At 47.3% G+C, this 20214-nt stretch overlaps 1 protein-coding gene across 2 annotated transcripts in view; it reads right to left on the bottom strand.

Moving 5' to 3' along the window:
* The window catches only part of rell2 (RELT like 2), a 27470-nt gene extending 7675 nt beyond the window's left edge, over nucleotides 1-19795 (bottom strand). The window contains exons 1-4 of one of the 2 annotated variants that reach the window (XM_039775287.1): nucleotides 19599-19795; nucleotides 8324-8557; nucleotides 3542-3610; nucleotides 2496-2559 (exon numbers count right to left, since the gene is read on the bottom strand). In XM_039775287.1, the coding sequence (XP_039631221.1) occupies nucleotides 2496-2559; nucleotides 3542-3610; nucleotides 8324-8557; nucleotides 19599-19638 (407 nt within the window). In that variant the 5' untranslated portion in view covers nucleotides 19639-19795. Of the gene's footprint in view, nucleotides 1-2495; nucleotides 2560-3541; nucleotides 3611-8323; nucleotides 8558-17092; nucleotides 17318-19598 lie in introns of those variants that run through there. The other variant, XM_039775288.1, reaches the window with a different exon arrangement.
* Nucleotides 19796-20214: the final 419 nt, after the last annotated feature.

The raw sequence follows: 20214 nt of genomic DNA, 5'->3' as shown, positions 1-20214 counted from the left end.
GTTTGCCCTGAAGGGTTGCCAATCAGGATGCCGAGCTGTTTTTCTGTGCAGAGGGTGCGGCAACACCCTGTACCAGTCCTGGTGCTCCCTGTTTGTGAGACATGGATGGCATCCGGTGACCTGAGACGAAGACTGGACTGACTTTGTGTTGCTCATGGAGTCCCGAATGAGGCACACGACCTGCACTGTGAGGGAGCGCCAGTTACATCACCACGGCCATGTGGCGCGTTTCCCTCATGGTGATCCTTCTCGTTGGATCCTCAGACCCAAGTGGCTGGACCAGGCCAAGGGGTCGCCCACGTAACACCTGGCTGAGGCAGGCAGAGGGTCATTTCCGGAGGGTGGGACTGGACCGCGTGTCTGCCTGGGGGGTTGCCAACCGGGATCCCGAGTTGACTTGACTTGTTTGCTGTTGATTGCGTTTGTCTCAATGCCCAGGAAATGTGCCATGTTTGCTGTGGGCGGGGCCTCCTGCCCCCCACCTATAAATCAGGAGGGTCCTGGCAGCTCATGGTGAGTGTGCTGTGGAGTTGGTGCGTCTTTTGCCGGACACTTTGCACCTTCTGCTCTCTGTCTCTGTTTTTTCGTCTGCCCTTTTTCTTTCAGACAAATCCATTTCATCTTTTGTGCTCCACAGAACTTTTCTTTAGCGCCTCAGGGGCAGTTTATGGAAATCAACCTTTTTTATTTTATGAAGAATCTTCACTGCCCTTTGTGCATCAAGCCGGGGTTTTTCATTGGGTTCCCCCAGTGCACACACACACACACACACACACACACACCCTCTAGTGGCCATTTTTGGAAGTGCTTTCAGGACTTTGTATACTTTGGGACTCCTGGTCCATGACACTAAAGTCCTGTGATGTCAGACTTACTGGGCCTTGTAGCTACAACAACGCAGGAGCGTCAAACGGAGTTCCTTTCCGTATTTCAGAAAGTAAGAAGTGTGAATTGGCATAAGACCCTCTGCTTCGGGGGGGTCTGTCAGAAATGTTGTGATTTCCTTCATCAGGTAGGAGTGCATGTGATTAGAAGTGTCAGATATTAACAGGTTTGCCTCAATGTAAATGTTTAAAGTCTAAATCTTCTCATTGTCACCCTCTGATGGTGGTCCGAACAGGGTTAGACCCCTAGGAATGGCTCAGAAGTCAAAAATATCTGCCATTTCTAACCTTCTGGGAGGGGCTCCTTGGGCACCACGAAAGAATCAAATATTACAAACAGAATCATATTCATGATCAGCCACTTCAAAGCAGCAGAAAGCGACACTCTGCAGGCCATAATTACTGATCTCCTTGTGGAAAGGAGTAACATGGACCCCTCGTGCACCATTGGGTGGGGGTCCAGGGGGTTGGCTTGGTATGTACAACGTCAAATCCTTTCTGGTGATTTTGGCTGTAGACACGTGGTGGTTTACTCTCCATCATAAGGGTGTCATTTCACGCACACAATATGCTCGAGATAAGGCCTGAGAATGAGTGTTGGGGGGGAGACCCTAAAAATGTTGATGTTTTACATAATTAGACATCAAGATGAGTTGAATGGTATGTCATATGTGAGAAGTGCAGGACCAAAAACCCAAAGTGATTTCAGATATGGACATGGGTGCTGCCTGAGGGGGCACAGTTTGTCAATTATGGCCAAAGTCCTGGAGCGTTGCAAGAGGAAAGTCAAAAATTGGGAAAGTGCATACCAGGTGTGTGGGAGGCAGGCTTCTTATAATGGGGGTCTGTGCCTACTGTGATGTAGACGGCAAAATAAATGACCTGACCAAAGCAGCCCTGTCACCAGTGAGCACCTCTTTAAACACTGAGCCATCATTCTGGTAATGCAAGGCTGTAAAATCGGTGACAAAACGGGTACCACCCTCTCCTGCATGGCCCCGCCTCTCTCCTGCATTGCCCCACCCTATTGAGCAAAAACAGTGACACTCAGTTGTGAGGGAAAAACGAGAACTGCAGGAGTGACACAGCGTGTGGTGGCGGCAAAAGGCTCTGGGGTCAGAAAAGCAACAGTGCCAGGATGACCTGGACGTGCGCAAAGGTTAAAGGTCAGTGTGTCCATCTGAGGTGGACAAAGAAACCTGCAGGCACCGTGAAGTTGTCCAAGGGACTCTGGGCAGTGCTTATGAGGGGCAACGTGCCTGTTAGACTGAGTCTTTCTCTCCATCTGTGCACCAGCTTCTTGTTTTATAGAGCGCCTTTCACATAAAAAGGGGATATAATTGTATGTGTATCAATTATGTACTGTAGAGAAATTTATCTATTATATAGTGCCTTTCATATCTATCTATCTATTATATAGTGACTTTCATCTATCTATCTATTATATAGTGCCTTTTATATTTATCAATTGATATATCTACCTATTATATAGTGCCTTGCCTTTCTTCCTATCTATCTCATGAAGTGCCTGTCGTGTCTCTCTACAGCGTAGTGCCTTTATCATCTATTTATTATATAATCACACACCATTCAATTCCATTAATTCCTTACCTGGAATCCACAGAGTCCGCTAGCTCCTGATTTACGAGCATCTCCTTGAGAGCTTCCACATTTGCTGAGAGACAAACAGACGACAGATTACTGATGTTACCGTGTGCCCCGTCTGACGTTCACCTTCACTTTGCTACAGACAAACAGAACGCCCCGCCACTGCCCGTCACTCTGATAGGCCACCATCTAAAACGCAGTGCTGGTAAAACTTGGTCACAAGCCACTGGTGGGCAGAATGAATGTGCAGCAATGAAGAGCACAACAACTTGCAACATTCCGAGTTTTCTCCCAAGCACTGGCAGCCCACTGGCTTTGGCATTCCCTTCATTTTTCTGAGCCTCTTTGTGTGAGGCTGTGGGCGTCTGGCATGCTGTGCACATTCGGTGAGTGGACTGAAGCCACCGCCATCTTTAGGACTGAAGGGTCAGCCTTTGTGATGGCGAAGCTGGTAGGTGACCATCTGTGGCTGCCTACGGAACAGAAGTGAAGATTCTGTCACAAACCCGAATTGTTGTTGTAAACTCTCTGCATTTTCATGACTGCTAACTTGCTCCTTCTATATAGCGCCTTTCATAATCGGTATTATTAGAATGTAGTTTAGCATAGTCTCTCTCATTTTTTCTTCTATTTAGTGCCTCTCATAATGATTACTGTTAGAGCATATTTGAGCTTTCTTTTTTTCTTTCTTTCTTTCTTTCTTTCTTTCTTCCACAACACACAAATGCTGGCTCTCATGCCCTCTGTGATGCACACAGTTACTTTCTCCTGCCATCTTCCAGGCTGGTACATCTCACCCACACCCTTTAACCCCTAGCGGTCTGCTAGTAGTTTGGCTCTCCAGTGTAGTTCTCACTATTGCACCCTGTACCCCCCACACCTGTCATTTTCATGCCCCCGGGTGCCCAGGTGGTCTGTCACAGTCTCTTTATAAATCGTATTTTAGATTCAGATTTCATATTCAAAGTTGCTTTTTTTCCCTTCTCACAATAGAAACTGCACTTTATAAAGATACAAGCAGCAGGTCCGGTGGGCCGCACGGCTCCTACCTTCGTTCTCGATGATGCACTTGACGATCTGCTCCACCGTGTCCTGGTTGGGGTCTGCCGTTTCATCCTCTAAACAGAAACAAAACATGAAATATTTACAGCGTGCCAGGCGGCGTCATGGGGCAGCCTGTCTGTTCTCCACTGCAAGATGCATGCAGCCCCCGGGGGTCTTTTCCTGGTGGGTCCCCTCACTCTCCGGTGGACGTGCTGCTCTCAATCGGCCACTTCCTCCACGGTGGCGGCGGTGGGTGGCATCAGAGCCGAGCAGCTGCCGTTTGCTCTTTTGTTTCGGTGCCAACCGCTGGGCTAGCGACTTCCGTCTCTCGGATTCTTCAGGAGGGCCGACAGGCCAGCACGATTAATCCTCGGTACTCCAGTAACTGCCTCGAAACTGAGGGTGTGTGGTGAAGGGTCCCACTCGGGCTGCCCACCTCCCTCAAGATTTTGGATCACAGAGGTGACGGCTTCTGAAACGAGGGGGTGAATTCGATACTTTGGAAGAAAAGCAAAATCTCAAAACTCCAATTCTACACGACATTTTCTATGATTTGCTGGCACAGAGTTTAACATGGCAGCCTCTTCTCTTCTAGGGGGCCTGCATTCGCGGGCGAGCTGGGTGGGCTTTCTGTCCCTCAATTCACTGCTCATCCCTCAGTCTAAAGGTGTGCTGGTGACATTAAACTGTCAGTGCCATCTGTTGTATAGCATGGCACTGGAGGCTCAAAGCTACAGCGGCCCCCTTTTGTCATGTGCCCCGCCCCCATCTGTGGTTCAAAGGTCAAACTTTTGTTTGTTCATTTTGTTTTGTTACCTTCATAGTGTTGATTATTCGCTTTCTCTTTGTTCCTTGTGTTTTGTAGCCAGGCCCACTTGCCCCTCCCCTCAAGGAGGAGGAAATCCCGCAGTCCCCTGCGGTTCATTGAATTCACTAAGGTAGGTGGTGAGTCCTCCGGATTTTGCTAATTTGTTTTAATTTCCTGGATTCTTTTGACCACCCTTTGGATGTCACATTTTGGGAATTTCCAACTTTGAAGGCCTTCTGGGTGTTTTTTTTTTTTACATAGTAAATCTTTTCTTTATGAAGATGCTGCCCTTGCCCCTTTTTCTTGCAGTCTTCCCCCTCTATTTGGGGGTTGTCGATCAGGACTTTACGCTTAGCAACTCTCCATTTCATAACACCTTTTGAGGCAGTCCTGGTGCTAAAAGCTGGCAGTGCCACCATCTCTGTTTGGAAACATGAATGGCGTTGAATGAATCAAATGTGGCGCCATCTGCCAGCAGACAGCCGACACTACAAGAAAGAATACGGAGATCTGCGTCGGCAGTGCTGGGTGGGAGTCTGTTCTGGCCGCGCCATGGCGTCTGTGCGCCAGGGATTAGCACAAAGTTCATTCACGGTTTGACTTCATAGCTCGTTGGTCTGGAGTGCCCATGGGTTTGGGTGGGCTGTATGCTTCTGCACTGAAAGTCAGAAAAGACGCTGAATATACCGAGGGGCCTCGACTACTTCACCGCGTGTCTCCCAAGGCTAACAACGCAAGTCCCCGTCACAAAAGCGTTAACGATGTTATGAAATGAAGTCCTCAAAGGGGACAAAATGGACGCAAGGACTTTAGATATTGGGCCCAGAAGAGGGTCACCCTAACCCACCCAGAACCCAAACCGCACCAGCTGATGCTCAGTTCCAGCCTGGCTGAACTCGGCAGGTTCTCAGACGTCCCGTTTGTGTCCGTTTTCATGCTGATTGGTTAGTTTCTGTATGCAAATGTGTGTTCGGTGTGGTTTGTGGGTGGTCCCTCCAAGGGGCAGGGCCACCTGCCCATCACCACGAGGGACTGCCCCCCCATCCTATAAAGGCTGAAGAAAATCCACAGTCCTTTGCGGTTCATTGACTGCGTTTCTCTTGTGTTGATTCTCTGCTTGTTGTGATTTGTTTGACTTTTTTCGGCCATTCTTGGAGGTGCCAAGCAGAAAGACCCCTTTTGCCGCTTCTGCTCCTTGGAGGTTCATTGTTGTGGCAGGGAGGGCGTTGTTTGTAAAAATCCATCTTTTTATTTACAAAGATTCTTCGCGGTCCTCTTTGTTCCTAGCCGGGGTGTGACGGTTTTCCTCCTTCTTTATGGGCTATTTAAAGACTCTGTGCTTAGGACCCTCTTAGGACCACTTCGGTCCGCTTGTGATTTTATTTTGAGTTGGCATCTTTGTGTAATTTAAAACGTCTTTCATACGTCTATCAGGTTTCTTTATGTCTCCATTTCTAATTTTTTCATTAGTATGCACTTTAGTTTCTGTGTATTGTCACATCTTCTCCTGTGTTCTTTGTGTTTTGTGGGCGGGGCCACCTGTCCATCTCTGTGTTGGGCGGCCCCCAGCCCTATAAAGGTTGAGTAGACCCCCCAGGTCAGATGTGATTCTTCTTGCCTGTTTTTTTTTTTTTTTAATGTTGTGACTTCTCGCGTATTTTAGGATTTATTTATCTCTGGATTTCTGACCCCCACTAAGTTCTTTTTTTGCTATGGGGGTTGGGGGTTGCCTTTGCGCATTTCAATGTCTCTGCCTTTTGTGCTCATTTCAGCATTTTAAAAAGTCAGAGATTTTTGTAAAATAAATCTTTTCTTCTTTTGTAAAGATCTGGTATTATACAGCCAGAGGTTTACAGTGATCCTCTCTCTCTCAGGGAATTTGCTCAGGGAAGTTTGAGGCCACTGCCCCATTTTGGGGAGACTTGGGACACCTGGCCGAATTACACGTCCCCTACTGGGTGCACCCCAGCCATTGTGGAGGCCCCACTGAAGATTGTGGTGACAGACCCCCCCCCCCACCCCCCCCTTCATAACAGCTGACTTACTTCAGCCAGAAGACAACATAAAAATCGGGACAAAAAGTCCACAAGAGGGAGGATAACCGTCAACTCCTGGCTTGTGAACAAAAACAGGCGTCAGGAAATCTTTATTAATAAAAGATTTCTTTATCGAAAGTCAAGAATAACAAAAATGGGAAAATGTACAACAGAGCAACAGGAGACAAAAAGTGTTGGCTAAACAGCAGTCCTGCAGAAAACGAGCCTAAAAAACACAACCCAGAAATCAGAATCCTGAACCAGTCTTAAAAACCAGTAAGTCCAACAAAAGTAGCAAAATGCGCAGAAATTGCACGACAAACGCAAGGATCTCCTGCTCCTGAGCCCCCCTGAGTGGGATTAGGGCGGGGCCCAGGAGTGATGACATCAGGGTGGCCCCACCCACACAAACAGCACACGACCTTCTAAGGCCTTCCTGCTGCCCGCCATTGTGTTGTTCTGACGTGTTAAATCAACTGTGGAGACGTTGGAGGAAGTCAAAGATGCCACCATCTTAGGGTGTGTCTAATAAAGAAGCATAGCACTAAATTTTTTAACTCTGGGCGAACAGTTCAGACAAAATTCAATAACGAAATAAATAACTAAATATGCAGACACATCAAAGTATTGCGACAATAAATCCCTCATGACAGCCGGCAATGTGAGTCGAAGTAGTGAAAGGTGTCGTGAGGGATGTGCTTTGTGCTGATTATCTCTTGATGTCTTCTTCACTCATCAGCGACACACAAACACGAAACGAGAACGGACACGTCACTCGTCAAAGCTCTCCTGCGTTTTTATTGGTGAATCGGAGGGGGGCGTAAACAAGTGGCACATTCACCGCCGTCCCTTCAGATGTCGACTCCCAGTGACAAATTCCAAGTTTCTTGATTTAAAGTCGCCACGGGAGTTCTGCCCCCAAACGTCCGACCGCCAAAACCCCAATGCGTCGCAGCCTCCACATGCAGACAGAAGAAGCCGGAGTGAACCAGCGACACCGTTTCTGATTTGCTTCTTAATATATTTAGCTGACGTCCAACTTATCCAGCACCTGTATTCCCCGTGTGAAAATGTAATTGCCCCCCCTCAGTTACACCGACCTGAGAATTTGACTCGGCTGAGTGAACACAGCCAGGCCTGTTCATCGAAAAACCTCCCATTCTGATGCTCACCACAAGAACGTGGCGCCTCCATCAAAGGCAGTTCCTAAAGAGATGGGGACAACTGAAACGCAATGGGACCGCGAGGGGCAGTCGGCCAGCCAAGGCCACAGCAATAAGTCATGCAGAACATCGCAGTGGATACCAGAAGAACATCCGAGACCCTGCAGACCTCCATAAGGTCAGAGTTCAGGACTTTAGACTGAGGAAAAATGGGAACCCTCTGCTCTCTAAGAGGGACATCCGTGTAAAGAAACCCTGGAATGATCTCCAAGCATGAAGATAGAGAAATCCAACATTGAGCTCCTCAGGCACCGCTGGGCCCACACAGACCTCCAATTAATCCTGTGGGGGGCTTATGTGATGGGCTGAAGGTGCTTTGGAAGACTTGTCATCACCAAAGGAGCCAGGAATTCAGCCCTTGAGCAGAATATTCTTAAGGAGGATGTCCAGCCATCTGCCTGTGACCCGAGATGAAGTGTAAAAGGATTATGTGGTGGCACAAGGAGCGGGCAAACAACTGTGTGGCTCAGAAGGTCTGGAGTGGCCAAGTCAAAGCCTACCAGTGTGGCTGAAGAGGAGCGAGGAAATGGCAGGAATTGTCCAGCTGCTCACCAGTACTGAGGCTGTGGGGGGCACTGACTTTTTCACATGGGTGAGGGAGGTGTTGGCTAACTTGGCTCCCTTTTACTGATTGATTATGAAGGGTGCCAATGCGTTTTCACAGCCCAAAGGAATGACACCAGCATCCTACCCCCCGTCCCCAAATACGCCCACTCTGACCTTCAACCTCTTCCGCCAGCTTGTCCTCGCACTCGTCCTCCAGCTCGTCTGTCCGGCACCGGTATCCCTTCTTCTTGAGCACATGGCAGACCAGGAAGCCCAGCAGGCCGGTCAAGAAGAAGAGCAGGACCAGGGGGAAGATCATGTAGGGGTGGGTGTGAGGGTGGGGGTTCTCCTCAGGCGTGTTTTCGCCATCTTCCATGTTGCACCCCCTTGACCCAGCGCAGAAGCCCCCTGTAGAGAGACAGACAGACGCCATTAAATTCAGTCAGACACGGTCATGCAAGGCACTATATTCATCACCGGCCAGCTGACCTTCTCACCCAAGAGAGAGGTAAAGAGAAGACAAATTAAAATTGGCAGGAATGAGGCGGCAGATGAGTGGCTGCATTTGTTCTGACGGGCCTCTCACTGTGGAAAGGCGCTATATACGATCAGAAGGTCCGGCCGTTGACTCCTCCTGTATGTCATGATTGTAAAAATATGGAAGAGGTTGCACATATAAAGCGCCCTGCAGGCCTCCTGTCACTCAAGACAGATGTGCCCGCGGTCATTTTGTGCCAACGGTTAGCGAAGCCCCCCAGCTTATTGAGGGCAGTCAATGAAGTTTGTTGCTGTAGATTGCAGAGTCCACCAGAGGGCAGTGGGGTTTGTTGGCATACAACTTAATAGGGACACTCCTGGGCCCCAAGACGACCCCAGGACAAGGTGGCGGTCACCAGGCGCTGGGCACAGCAGGCTGAACACCAACAAGGAAAGCTGCAGAAATTCAGGTTGGACACCCCTGAGCAGCCCACCCACCCAGGCTACCGCTGGAGGTCCCACTGATTTGTCAAATGTCATCTTGTAAAGTGCCTTACGATGGCCTACTGTGCTATTTAAAGTATAGTTTGATTGACTGAGTGGTCTGTGCCCCGTGACAGACTGGCATCCCCACCAGGCTTGATGGCTGCCATGAGACAAACTCGTCATCGAAGTAAGTGGGACGTAAGATAAAGGAATGTTGATAAAGGGGACACTCGGTCACTAGGCAGGTCACACTGAGACGGTCAGGACAGACGAAGACAACGAGTGGACGATGGCCAAGGCTGACTGGTGGTGATGGCATGGCTACTGGTAATGGTGGAGGGAAGGACTGTCACCTGAAAGAGGCAGCTGGAGGACGAGACCTCATGGGCACTGAGCAACAGGCAGGATAGGCACAAACAGACCTGTGAAAGGCACTATAAACATTGAAGGGGACAAATAAACAGGAAGGACATATAAAAATGAAAGATAAGAGGTAGGCAGGTAGGTATGTAAGGCGCTATATAATTAAACATGATAGATGAGAAAGGCTAACAGAGATAGATGTGAAAGGCACTATATACATTAAAGAGGATAAACAAATGGCATTGTAAAAATTAAAGAGCAGTATGAATGGAAGTAAAAAAATTAAAGACAACATGTAAGTATGAAAGGCGCTATAAAAATTAAAGACGACAGATAAGATGACCACATATTGTAGGTATGAAAGGCACTATATTAATTAAACATGATCGGTACAGTGATAGATATGAAAGGCGCTATACAAATTAAAGATGATAGATAGGAAAGGCATTGTGCAAATTAAAGATAATAGAGAGCTATGAATAACACTATAAAAATTAAAGATGACAGATAGGTAGAAAAGGCACTATATAACTGAAAGATAATAGACAGGAAAAGTTATATGTAACAGAGTGATAGATACTGTAGGTATGAAAGGCACTAAAACATTCAAGATAACAGACAGGTATGTAAGGCACTATATAAATTAAAGAGGACAGATAGGAAATGCTCTAAAAAATGAAAGGTGACAATAAATAGATTGGTATGAAAGCAATATAACATTTAAGATATGTGTGAAAGGCACTATATAACTAAACATGATAAAGAAAACTATATTAACAGATAAATATGAAAGGCTCTATATAATTAAAGATGACAAATAGAAAAGGCACTGTAAAAATTAAAGAGACTGGTATAAATAAAAGTAAAAAAAAATTAAAGATGACATATAGGTAGGTATGAAAGACACTGTAAAAATGAAAGATGACAGTTAAGATAGCCAGATAGGTGTAAAAGGCGCTATATAAATTAAACATGATTGGTAGATCGATAAATAAATATGAAAGTCACTTCACAAATTAAAGAAGATATATGGATAGAAATGGCATTGTGAAAATTAAAGGTAATAGATAGCCATGAATGACACTATAAAAATTAAAGATGACAGAGCTGAAAGGCACTATATGATTGAAAGATGATAGAGAGTAAAGGCTACATGAAACAGATTGATAGGTAGGTATGAAGGCACTATAGTAATTAAAGCTGATTGCTATGAATGGCATTATACAATTTAAAGATGACAGATCTGAAAGGCACTACAAAATTTAAGACAACGTGAGTATGAAAGGCACTATAAAAATTAAAGCTGATATGTAGATACGAAAGGCACTCTACAAATAAAGATGATAGATTTGAATGAGTGTATGTAACAGATAGATAAGTATGAAAGACACTATATAAATTAAAGATGTAAGGGTAGAAAAGGCACTAAAACATTCAAACTAACAGACAGGTATGAAAGGCACTATATCCATTAAACATGCTAGGTAGATCAATTATGCAAATTAAGGATGACAGATAAGTTGATATTAAAGGTTCTATTTAAATTAAGCATGATGGATTGATAAAGGCGCTATACAAATCAAGGATGGTAGGTAGATGATGGACTGGAGTGAAAGGCGCCATATAAATGAAGGAGGCTGGATGGACCGCCAGATGGGAAAGAGGCCACTGTATGTAAATTAAGAATGACAGAAAGCTATGAAAGGCACTATACAGACTCAAGATGGCAGGCAGACCCTACCGTACTTCTTTTATTGCGTCCTTTAGCCCCAAATTGCTCAGCTCTGCCCCCAACTGGACAGATGCCCTGAATTTCCTCCATCGTCCCTGAGGCAAATACGAGGTAAACGAAGTGCGTTCCATTTGTGACGTTTGACAATAAAAGGGACTCAAAACAGGCCCGATGGCTGCAGGGTTATGTGAACCGTCACCACTGCAGTGTGAGAAAAACCAAAACTGCATTACGGAAAGGCGCTATATAAGGTCACAAGGCCTCAGGCTGACTCCCAGCTGCCTTAGTAGCTCAGTGGTTTTCACAGCTGGTGGCAGGATGTGACCCCCCCACTGCCTCCTCGATGCCCATGTTAAAATCTGAGAATTCCAGTTTAGTTACCGTGGGATAAAGTGGTAAAAAAAGAATAGTGACCTGAATATGAAATCTGAAATGGGCATGATGGGCACTGGTGTTGTAAAGAGCTGGCATGGGACCACACCTAGTAGGAGGTCCAGCTTTGAATTTGGCATCGAGTGGCCACCAGTCACATCAGCATCGCAGCTCTCAGTGAGGCCTACCAGCACAGCTATGACTCTGTCCCCGGGCCACCACAGTCACACGGTCAGGCGGTCCAAGCCGTCATCTGGAGCTGCTTAAGCGCCGCACTAAAAACAGAAATTCCCACGGATGGCCGACCCGTACGGCGGATCTCAGATGTCCAGGGGGCCGCAGCTCTGCGCGTTTCTTGAAGCCCATCATGCGGTGAGTGACGGGCTCTAAAACATTGAGGTTGACATGACCAAATATATCGTCTCACCGAGTCGGGCGGCACACTTGGGAATGGCCTCTTTGAACCCACAGATTAGGACCCTTGAATTCTAAAAAAATTACATTTCAATTTCTAAATCCAGCCTCAGACTCGGGAGTGGCAGGACACCAGTGCTTGTCAGCAGCAATCGCAAGCCCACCTTTAATATCACACGTCAGGTTGAAGCCAGCGGACTCCGTGTCACCCTGAGGGTGTCGCTTAACCTGCGACCGACAAAGTCAACTGTTATGATATGAACGCTTGTGAGACCCTGAATGGATGTTTGACACCAGTGGCTCTCTGATCAACTCACTTAGCTCGATGACAACACCGTTCCCTCAAGTGACATTTAATGTGAAAGGCACTATAAAACGCCAAAGCTAACCAACTTGTAATGGGGTCCTGTTGATGGGACGTTAGACCGCACTGCAGAAGACTGAACTTTGACCTCAGCACTGTTGCCTAGTGACAGTCACCATGAAAGGCACTATATAAGCCCAGGACTGTCTCATGAATGACATGATTTTTAGACTTTGAACAGCCAGATGACAACTGTCACTGTGAAAGGCGCTATATAAAGAGCTGAGGCTGATCAATTGTATGGGGCACAGGCACTTGTTCTGAGAAGTTTGGCTTTTGTCATCTGTGGCGCTAAGTTTGTCACTTAGATGACAGCTTTGTCCATTAAATGATGCTCACTGTGAAAGGTGCTCTAAAAAGTCAAGACTGCGATGAGGTAGTGGACCAGAATGTAGAAGGCTGACTTGTGACATTGGTGGCTCCAGTCGAGTCACTTGGCCTGATGACGACCCTGCTCATTAGAATGAGATGCACTGTGAAAGGCGCTATAAAAAGCCAAGGCTGACTTCTGATATCTGTTCTCTGATGAAGTTGAAGCTTGATGGCAGCACTGTCCCCTAGAGTGATGCTTACCGTGAAAGGCGCTATAGATACAACTGAAGTGCAGTGGGATCTCATGAAAGATTTCTGGGGCTTCAGCCTAGTAAGGCAGGTGTTTGACATCAGTGCCTTTCATCTATCTATCTGTTATATAGCGCCTTTCATATCTATCTATCTATTATATAGTGCCTTTCATCTATCTATCTGTTATATAGCGCCTTTCATATCTATCTATCTATCTATTATATAGTGCCTTTCATCTATCTATCTGTTATATATCGCCTTTCATATCTATCTATCTATTATATAGTGCCTTTCATCTATCTGTTATATAGCACCTTTCATATCTATCTATTATATAGTGCCTTTCATCTATCTATCTGTTATATAGCACCTTTCATATCTATCTATCTATTATATAGTACCTTTCATCTATCTATCTGTTATATATCGCCTTTCATATCTATCTATCTATTATATAGTGCCTTTCATCTATCTGTTATATATCGCCTTTCATATCTATCTATCTATTATATAGTGCCTTTCATCTATCTATCTATTATATAGTGCCTTTCATATCTATATATATCTATCATTATATAGTGCCTTTCATATCTATCTATTATATAGTGCCTTTCATCTATCTATCTATTATATAGTGCCTTTCATATCTATCTATCTGCCATTTCCTAAGCCTTCTAAATCCTGGGCAGAGATGCGGGGTGTCCATACTGTATGTATACTGTATATTTATATTATACATTTATGAATATTACAGACACACGGGCAGAGCTTCAAGAGGGTATTCAGGGCCTTCACATTTTTGCTGTGGTGCAGATGTACCACAGGCTGGCGTTGCCCACTTTGCTATACTTTGGACCCCGAGGATTTTACTAAAAAGCAAGCGGCCAGACCCTCCCTCTTAATTCTTGCCAGAGCGCCGGTTTTGGTCACCACAGGACCTCTCGGGTGTGGAGTCTCCTCGCCGTTTCTGATGAAATGGTCGATGACAAACCGAGTGACCTCTCACAGGTGGCTCTCTGAGGTATCAATTAAACGTTCAACTCTAACAAAAAGACTCAACTCTCAGCACCCTGATAGATAAGACTTCACTCCAATAAGGACGGGGGCTTCTGTGCAGCTAAGGAACCAATGGCAAGACGTCCCCTCCTTTATTTAAAATCCATTGTTCACCCCAAACCTGTGCTGTCCCTGCAGGCTCACTGCTCAGCCCGGCCAGAACTGCTGCTCACCATCGCAGGGACCCCATTGCCCATAAGATGTGGGAACAATTCACTCTGCTCTGAAGGACAATCTGCAGCTGGCCTGGAGGGGCTGAAGATTTGTCTGAAAAGACGGCTGGCAGAAAAAAACAAAAGTAAGGTGGCAAATGAGAGGGTGGGCATCAGACTAGAAGAGAGGGCAATTCAGGGTGTGGAGTGTCGATGGGTGCAGAATTGGCTCAGACACAGGAAGCAGAGGGTGAACCTCATCAGAACTGGGTGATATTAAGAGTGGTGACCAGCAGGGGGCAGTGCGGGGGCCGCTGCTATTTTTAATATCTATAAATGATTTAGATAGGAATATAAGGAACAAGCTGGTGAAGTTTGCAGATGATACCAAGATAGGTGGACTAGCAGATAATTTGGAATCTGTTGAATCATCACAGAGGGCCTTGGATAGCAGACATGCTTGGGTAGATTTGTGGCAGATGAAATTTAATGTCAGTAAATCTAAAGAATTACACAAAGGAAGTAAAAATATGAGGTTTGAATACACAATGGGTGGTCGGAAAATCGAGAGTCCACCTTATGAGAAGGATTTAGGAGTCATAGTGGACTCTAAGCTATTGACTTCCTGACAGTGTTGAGAAGCCACTAAGAAGGCTAACAGACTGTCAGTTTATATAGCGCCTTGATGTGTGGAGTACAAGTCACAGGAGGTTCTGCTCAGCTTGATAACACACTGGTGAGGCCTCATCTGGAGTCCTGGGTGCAGTTTTGGTCTCCATAAAGACAGAGCAGCACAAGAGAAGGTCCAGAGACAAGCGACTCGGCTGATTCAGGGCTACAGGGGATGAGTTATGAGGAAAGATTACAAGAGCTGAGCCTTCACAGGACATTAGGAGGAGACCTGAGTGAAGTGTTTAAAATGATGAAGGGCATTAGTCCAGTGGACCGAGACAGTGACTTTAAAATGAGCTCATCAAGAACACGGGGACACCGTTAAGGGGAAATTTCACACAAACATTACGAAATAGAGAACCACAGACACTTGGAATAAGTGACCAAGTCCGGTGGTGGACAGGAGGACTTTAGGGACCCTCAGAACCCGACTTGATGTTATTTTGGATGAATTAAGTGGAGAGGCCTGGTGATCTTTGGTGGGCTCAATGGCCTTTTCTCACCTGACTCTTTCTAATTAGCACTGGTTTAAGTGTCCATGTGATAAACTCTACAAAATATCACGAATTATAACTCTTTAGAAAGGCGCACCCCTCTCTTTAGGGGGTCCCACAGGTTAAAGGAATTTCCTGTTGGCCGAGGCGCCGATCTGAGGAAGGCTGTTGTTGCACTGAAGGTCCCCAAGAGCACAGTGGCCTCCCTCCTCTTTACATGGCCAGCATTTTGAAACAAGCAGGACCACCCAGCCAAACTGAGCATCTGGGGGGCCAGGGGGAGAGAAGGTGAGAGAGATTCAACCAAGAACCCAATAGTCACTCTGCCTGAGCTGCAGAGAGCTGGAGAAACTTCCAGATGGACAACTCCACTGATGTGATGGGGGCTTTATGACGGAGGGGCCGCACGGCATGTGAAAGCACTTAAAGGACTGGGAGAGATGAGAGTGTGTGGTCTGATGGAGCCAAGCCTGAGCCATTTGGCCTCCATGCTGTGTGTCGTATGAAGACGTTAGACGTGTCTTCAAATACACACACACACACACACACACACACACACGTTAACATATCGGCGTAGTCACAAAGGAGCACGAGGCACATAATAACCCTGTCTGTCTGTCTGTGTGTGTGCTCCACGGTCGCATAGAAGACCACCATAACCAGGGTGCCAGTCCATCACCAGGCACTTTGAGTTGAGTTTTTGGAAGTCCAGCACAGACACAGACACATAGGGGTTGTGCCCTCCCTGCATGCCCTCCTACAGTGTTTGGGGTTGGAGGGCTTTGGCGTGTGCCAATGTGATGACCCCCCCCACCCCATCCATCTCTACCACTCAACAGGCAATACGACCTCACATTAAACAGAAAGACTAGAATGTAACAGTGTGGGGGGGCACAAGCAGGACGATTCTGCTGTCGAGACCCCCTCCCACCGAAAAAAAACTTCAGAGTGTGCCCATGTTAGAAGCGACTGGCATCTCCTAGGGAACAACGGGTTTTCGGGGTGCGCGGCCCCTGAAGAAGATGGCCACAGGAGGACTTTGACGTCGCTTCCCTAGGGGGGTCGCCAGCAGCTCCGCACCCCGTGGGGGGGACCGGACACGACACAAGTGGAGGTGAACGGCGGCTGCCCCTCGAGCGCTCACGGATGCGGCGCTTCTCATTCCCGAGTCTTCCTCTTTAAGTGATGCGCTCGACGACAAGAACGCCGCGGCCCTCGGGTGACTTCCAGACCCCAAGGTGCTTCAGCGTCCTTTCTGGCCGGCGCTCCTCGTACTTGAACTCGAATTTCTTTTAATGTAATAGGCTGACGTGCGAAGGCCAGCAGAGCGGCTGTTGCCTCCCAGTCTCCGTAAGTCCGACACACACACACACACACTCGGGCACCCCTGGAGTCTCCAGAACAATCCTCGCAGCTCCTGGTAGGTGACACACCTGCCCTTTGGCGCGGTCCTCGCCGATCGCGTGATGCTCGGAGCCCGCAGGTAAACCTACTGTCTAACAATCACGACGCAGCTCGTAACTTAAAGCGATCAAGAGCCCGAAAATAACAAGAATAATTCAAGAAATAAAAAGTGCACAGGTAGAGACGCAATTCTGCAGAAGCCCCCTGCCACTCACAAGGCACTTTACTTCAAGGGGCACATCAGGAGATCACCGCATTGTATCGCCCTGCCAGTCAGTGCCTTAGAATAAAGAACATAAAAAACAGACACACATACGGCACCCCATTAGCGCTCCCTCCGTACCAAATGAAGACCTGCGCTGCGGCCCCCCACACGCCCCCGCACATACTCACTGGGGTGGTGCTGGCAAGACCGTCCCTTTCACCTTCTGTTTGGGATCATCGAGCTGCGAGCGGCTGCGGCAAGCTTGATAAACACAGATAGGAATAAGAGGGGCGAGGAGGAGGAGGAGAAAGAGGGCGGTGAGAAACAGCGCTGTTAGGGGGGGGGAGAGAGAGAGTGCGAAGGAGAGCTAGAGCAAGAACACGCGCGCGGGAGAGAGATATTTATAGAGCGAGAGAACGCGCGCACGGGAGAGAGTGAGAAAGATAGACTGTATATAGAGCGAGAACGCGCGCGCGGGAGACAGAGAGAGAGATATACTGTATATAGAGCGAGAACGCGCGCGCGGGAGAGAGAAAGATATACAGTATGCAATATGGAGCGAGAGCGCGTGCGCGAAAGAAAGAAGCGTGCGCGCGAATATTTAAAGGCAGGTTAACGGAACGAAAGCCCCGCATGACCCCCATTTCGACTGCTTATATCTCTGGCCACCGCGCAGCACTTTAATTTCGCTACTGAGATTTCATTCCACTGTTAGCCTTCAGGACAAGCCCGCTTTTTAGTTCTTTCAAACTGGTCTTTAAAAAAATCAACTTTTTTAAAAATTCCAACTCTTGGAAACTCTTGGCTTGGAAATAAACAGGTCATGGATAAGGTGAAGTCAATGGGGGGCACGCTGGTGCCTCCCTGTGCGGCCTGCTGCCATCCCCATCCCAGTCCGGTCGCTCTAGGTGGCACTTTCTTCAGCTTGGTGTTGTTTCCGAGGTTGTCTGCACTCATCAATTCTTAAGACCTCCATACCAGGGTTATCTGACGTCTGGATTTCCCCAGCCATGTCGTTTTTTTTCAGTTTCTAGTCCAGATGGATTTTACAGAAATGTCAGTTTGTTCGGGTTCTTCACACTGAGACACAAGCGCACCAACTTCTCTTTTAAGGAGGACCACCACACCTCCCCACCCCCCTTTTTCAGGAAATAGACCCCCCCTTAGTGGTTTTTTTTTTTCCTTGAACACCCCATCGTGCCCTTCTTAGCGTCTACAAGACCCATTCCATGATGACCGCCAGATTTTCCCCTTCAAAGCAGAGTGGCCGGTGGTCATCGTCCTTAGTGCTCTTCGGAGAATCAGCTGACAGTCACCATGGGGCTATGCTGACCGTTTGCAAGACGTGTGCACCATACGGTGACTGAAGACTCTGTGCCACCCAAACACCCGTGACTCCAACACTGTATGGGGCCTCCTTTTGCTCTTCTAAGAGCCCCAGGGTTCCTCAAGATGCTGGACACGTTCCTTTGAGATTCTGCTCCATGTTGCCACGATTGCATCGCTCTGACTTGTGAAGATTTTTCAGCTGCCCATTCAAGTTTTGAATCCCCAGTTCTCTCCCATCCCAGAGGGGTTTATGTTGGGTTCAGACCTGGTGAGTGTGAAGACCACCGAAGAACCCTGTACTCGGTGTCATGTTGCTTAGTGACATGGTGCCATATCACGCTGGCAGTCCAGAAGATGACAAAATGGTAGCCACGAAGGGATGTCACATGGACATCAACAATACTCAGAGAGGCTATGGCATTCAAGCGCTTGACTAATTGATTGGTGTTTATGTGCCCAAAGTGTGCCAAGAAAACATTTCTCAGGCACTACTGCCAGTAGCAGATGGGTTCCTGCTGTTCTGCCCTAACCATCCATGTGCCTCAGCAGATCCTGAGAGCCATCAGACCAGGCCACGTTTCTCTAGTCTTCATCTGTCCTGTGCCCACTGCAGCCTTGGCTTTATGTTCTTGGCTGGCACAAGTGGAGCCCGTGGTGGTCTTGTGCTGCTGTAGCTCATCGACCTCGAGGTTTAACATCTTGTGCATTCCGAGAGGCTTTTCTGCTCCCCACAGTTTTACCGAGTGGCCTTTCTGTCTACTTGAACCAGTGTGGCCCTTCTCCTCTGACTGCTCTTATTCCCGAGGTGATTCCATCTCATTGTTTTCTTGTTTTTCACACCATTGTGAGTAAACTCTGGAGACTGTGGTGTGTGTGTGGAGCAGCCTGTCCAGCACCAACAGTCACGCCACGGTGCAAATCACATTCTGATGTTGGATCTGAACATGAACTGAAGCACCTGACCTGCAGGATTTCGTGGATGGTGCTGCTGCTGCCCTACGATTGGCTAATCAGATAACCAGGTGCTCCCAGTTCACTGAGTGTGTGTCAAAAACCAGTAAATCCACAAACATCCTGAGCCTTCTCTGCTATGACATTAGTTAGGGGTGCCTTAGGAGTGGTGATGTCAGGGTGGGCGTGTCTCCTGGGGCTTCACCCACAAAGAACAAGAAACACAGGCAAGTGTAAAGAGACAGTCAGTATTAGCCAGTTATAAACACAATCTACCGAAATAACATAAAAATACGCACAACAACAACTCAACGTGGACAAAATATTAAAAGCACATAAATACAGTCATGCGTTACAAGACTAAATTTTTCAAAACAGGTCTCAAAAGCCCCCTTTTTCCAAGTGGAAACTTACTGTAGCGGGTGGCTCCTCTGCTTATTACATGGCTTGCCATCCTTTTGCTGCACTAGTTGGAGAAGCGGGCGACTTTACAGGCTTGTCACTTCTATAGGCGCCCCTGCCACTGGCGATGTAATGCCAGCTCATACTTTTCTCATCCCTTGTCAGCGCCATTACAATATCAACAAAAAGCTCAACTGGATGGGAAAACCGCTTAACAGAAGGGTCTGCTGTACATCTGACCGCCGGATAGTTACAACCCCACACCACTGGCAATCCACCAATCAAAACGCATGCCCCGCTAGAGACTCCGCCCTCTCAAGTTTGACGGGTGAAAATGACAGCCGGCATTTCAACGGCGTACTTCAAGTTAAAGGCTGTGGCGTAACTGAAAGGACTCAATGAGGAAATGAGCAACTAAAAAACGTCCTGAGCTGGAAGCACACGTGGGACCTTTAGAGATGTGAACCCCCGAGGTACCTGAAGCTGCTCAGGTGTGAAGGTCCGCTGCTGCTTCCTCCTGAACTCTGCCACCAGCTCCTTACTTTAGCGGACGTAAAAATGGATTCCTAGGGCACAAAAATTCCCCAAATATGAATCTGTCCATTAGAAAAGAAAAGAAAATGAGGCC

This window comes from Polypterus senegalus, chromosome 13 (assembly GCF_016835505.1).
Source record: "Polypterus senegalus isolate Bchr_013 chromosome 13, ASM1683550v1, whole genome shotgun sequence".
Classification (NCBI taxonomy): domain Eukaryota; kingdom Metazoa; phylum Chordata; class Cladistia; order Polypteriformes; family Polypteridae; genus Polypterus; species Polypterus senegalus.
The sequence above is the reverse complement of the archived record's forward strand: the minus strand, read 5'-3'. Positions and strand labels throughout refer to the sequence as shown.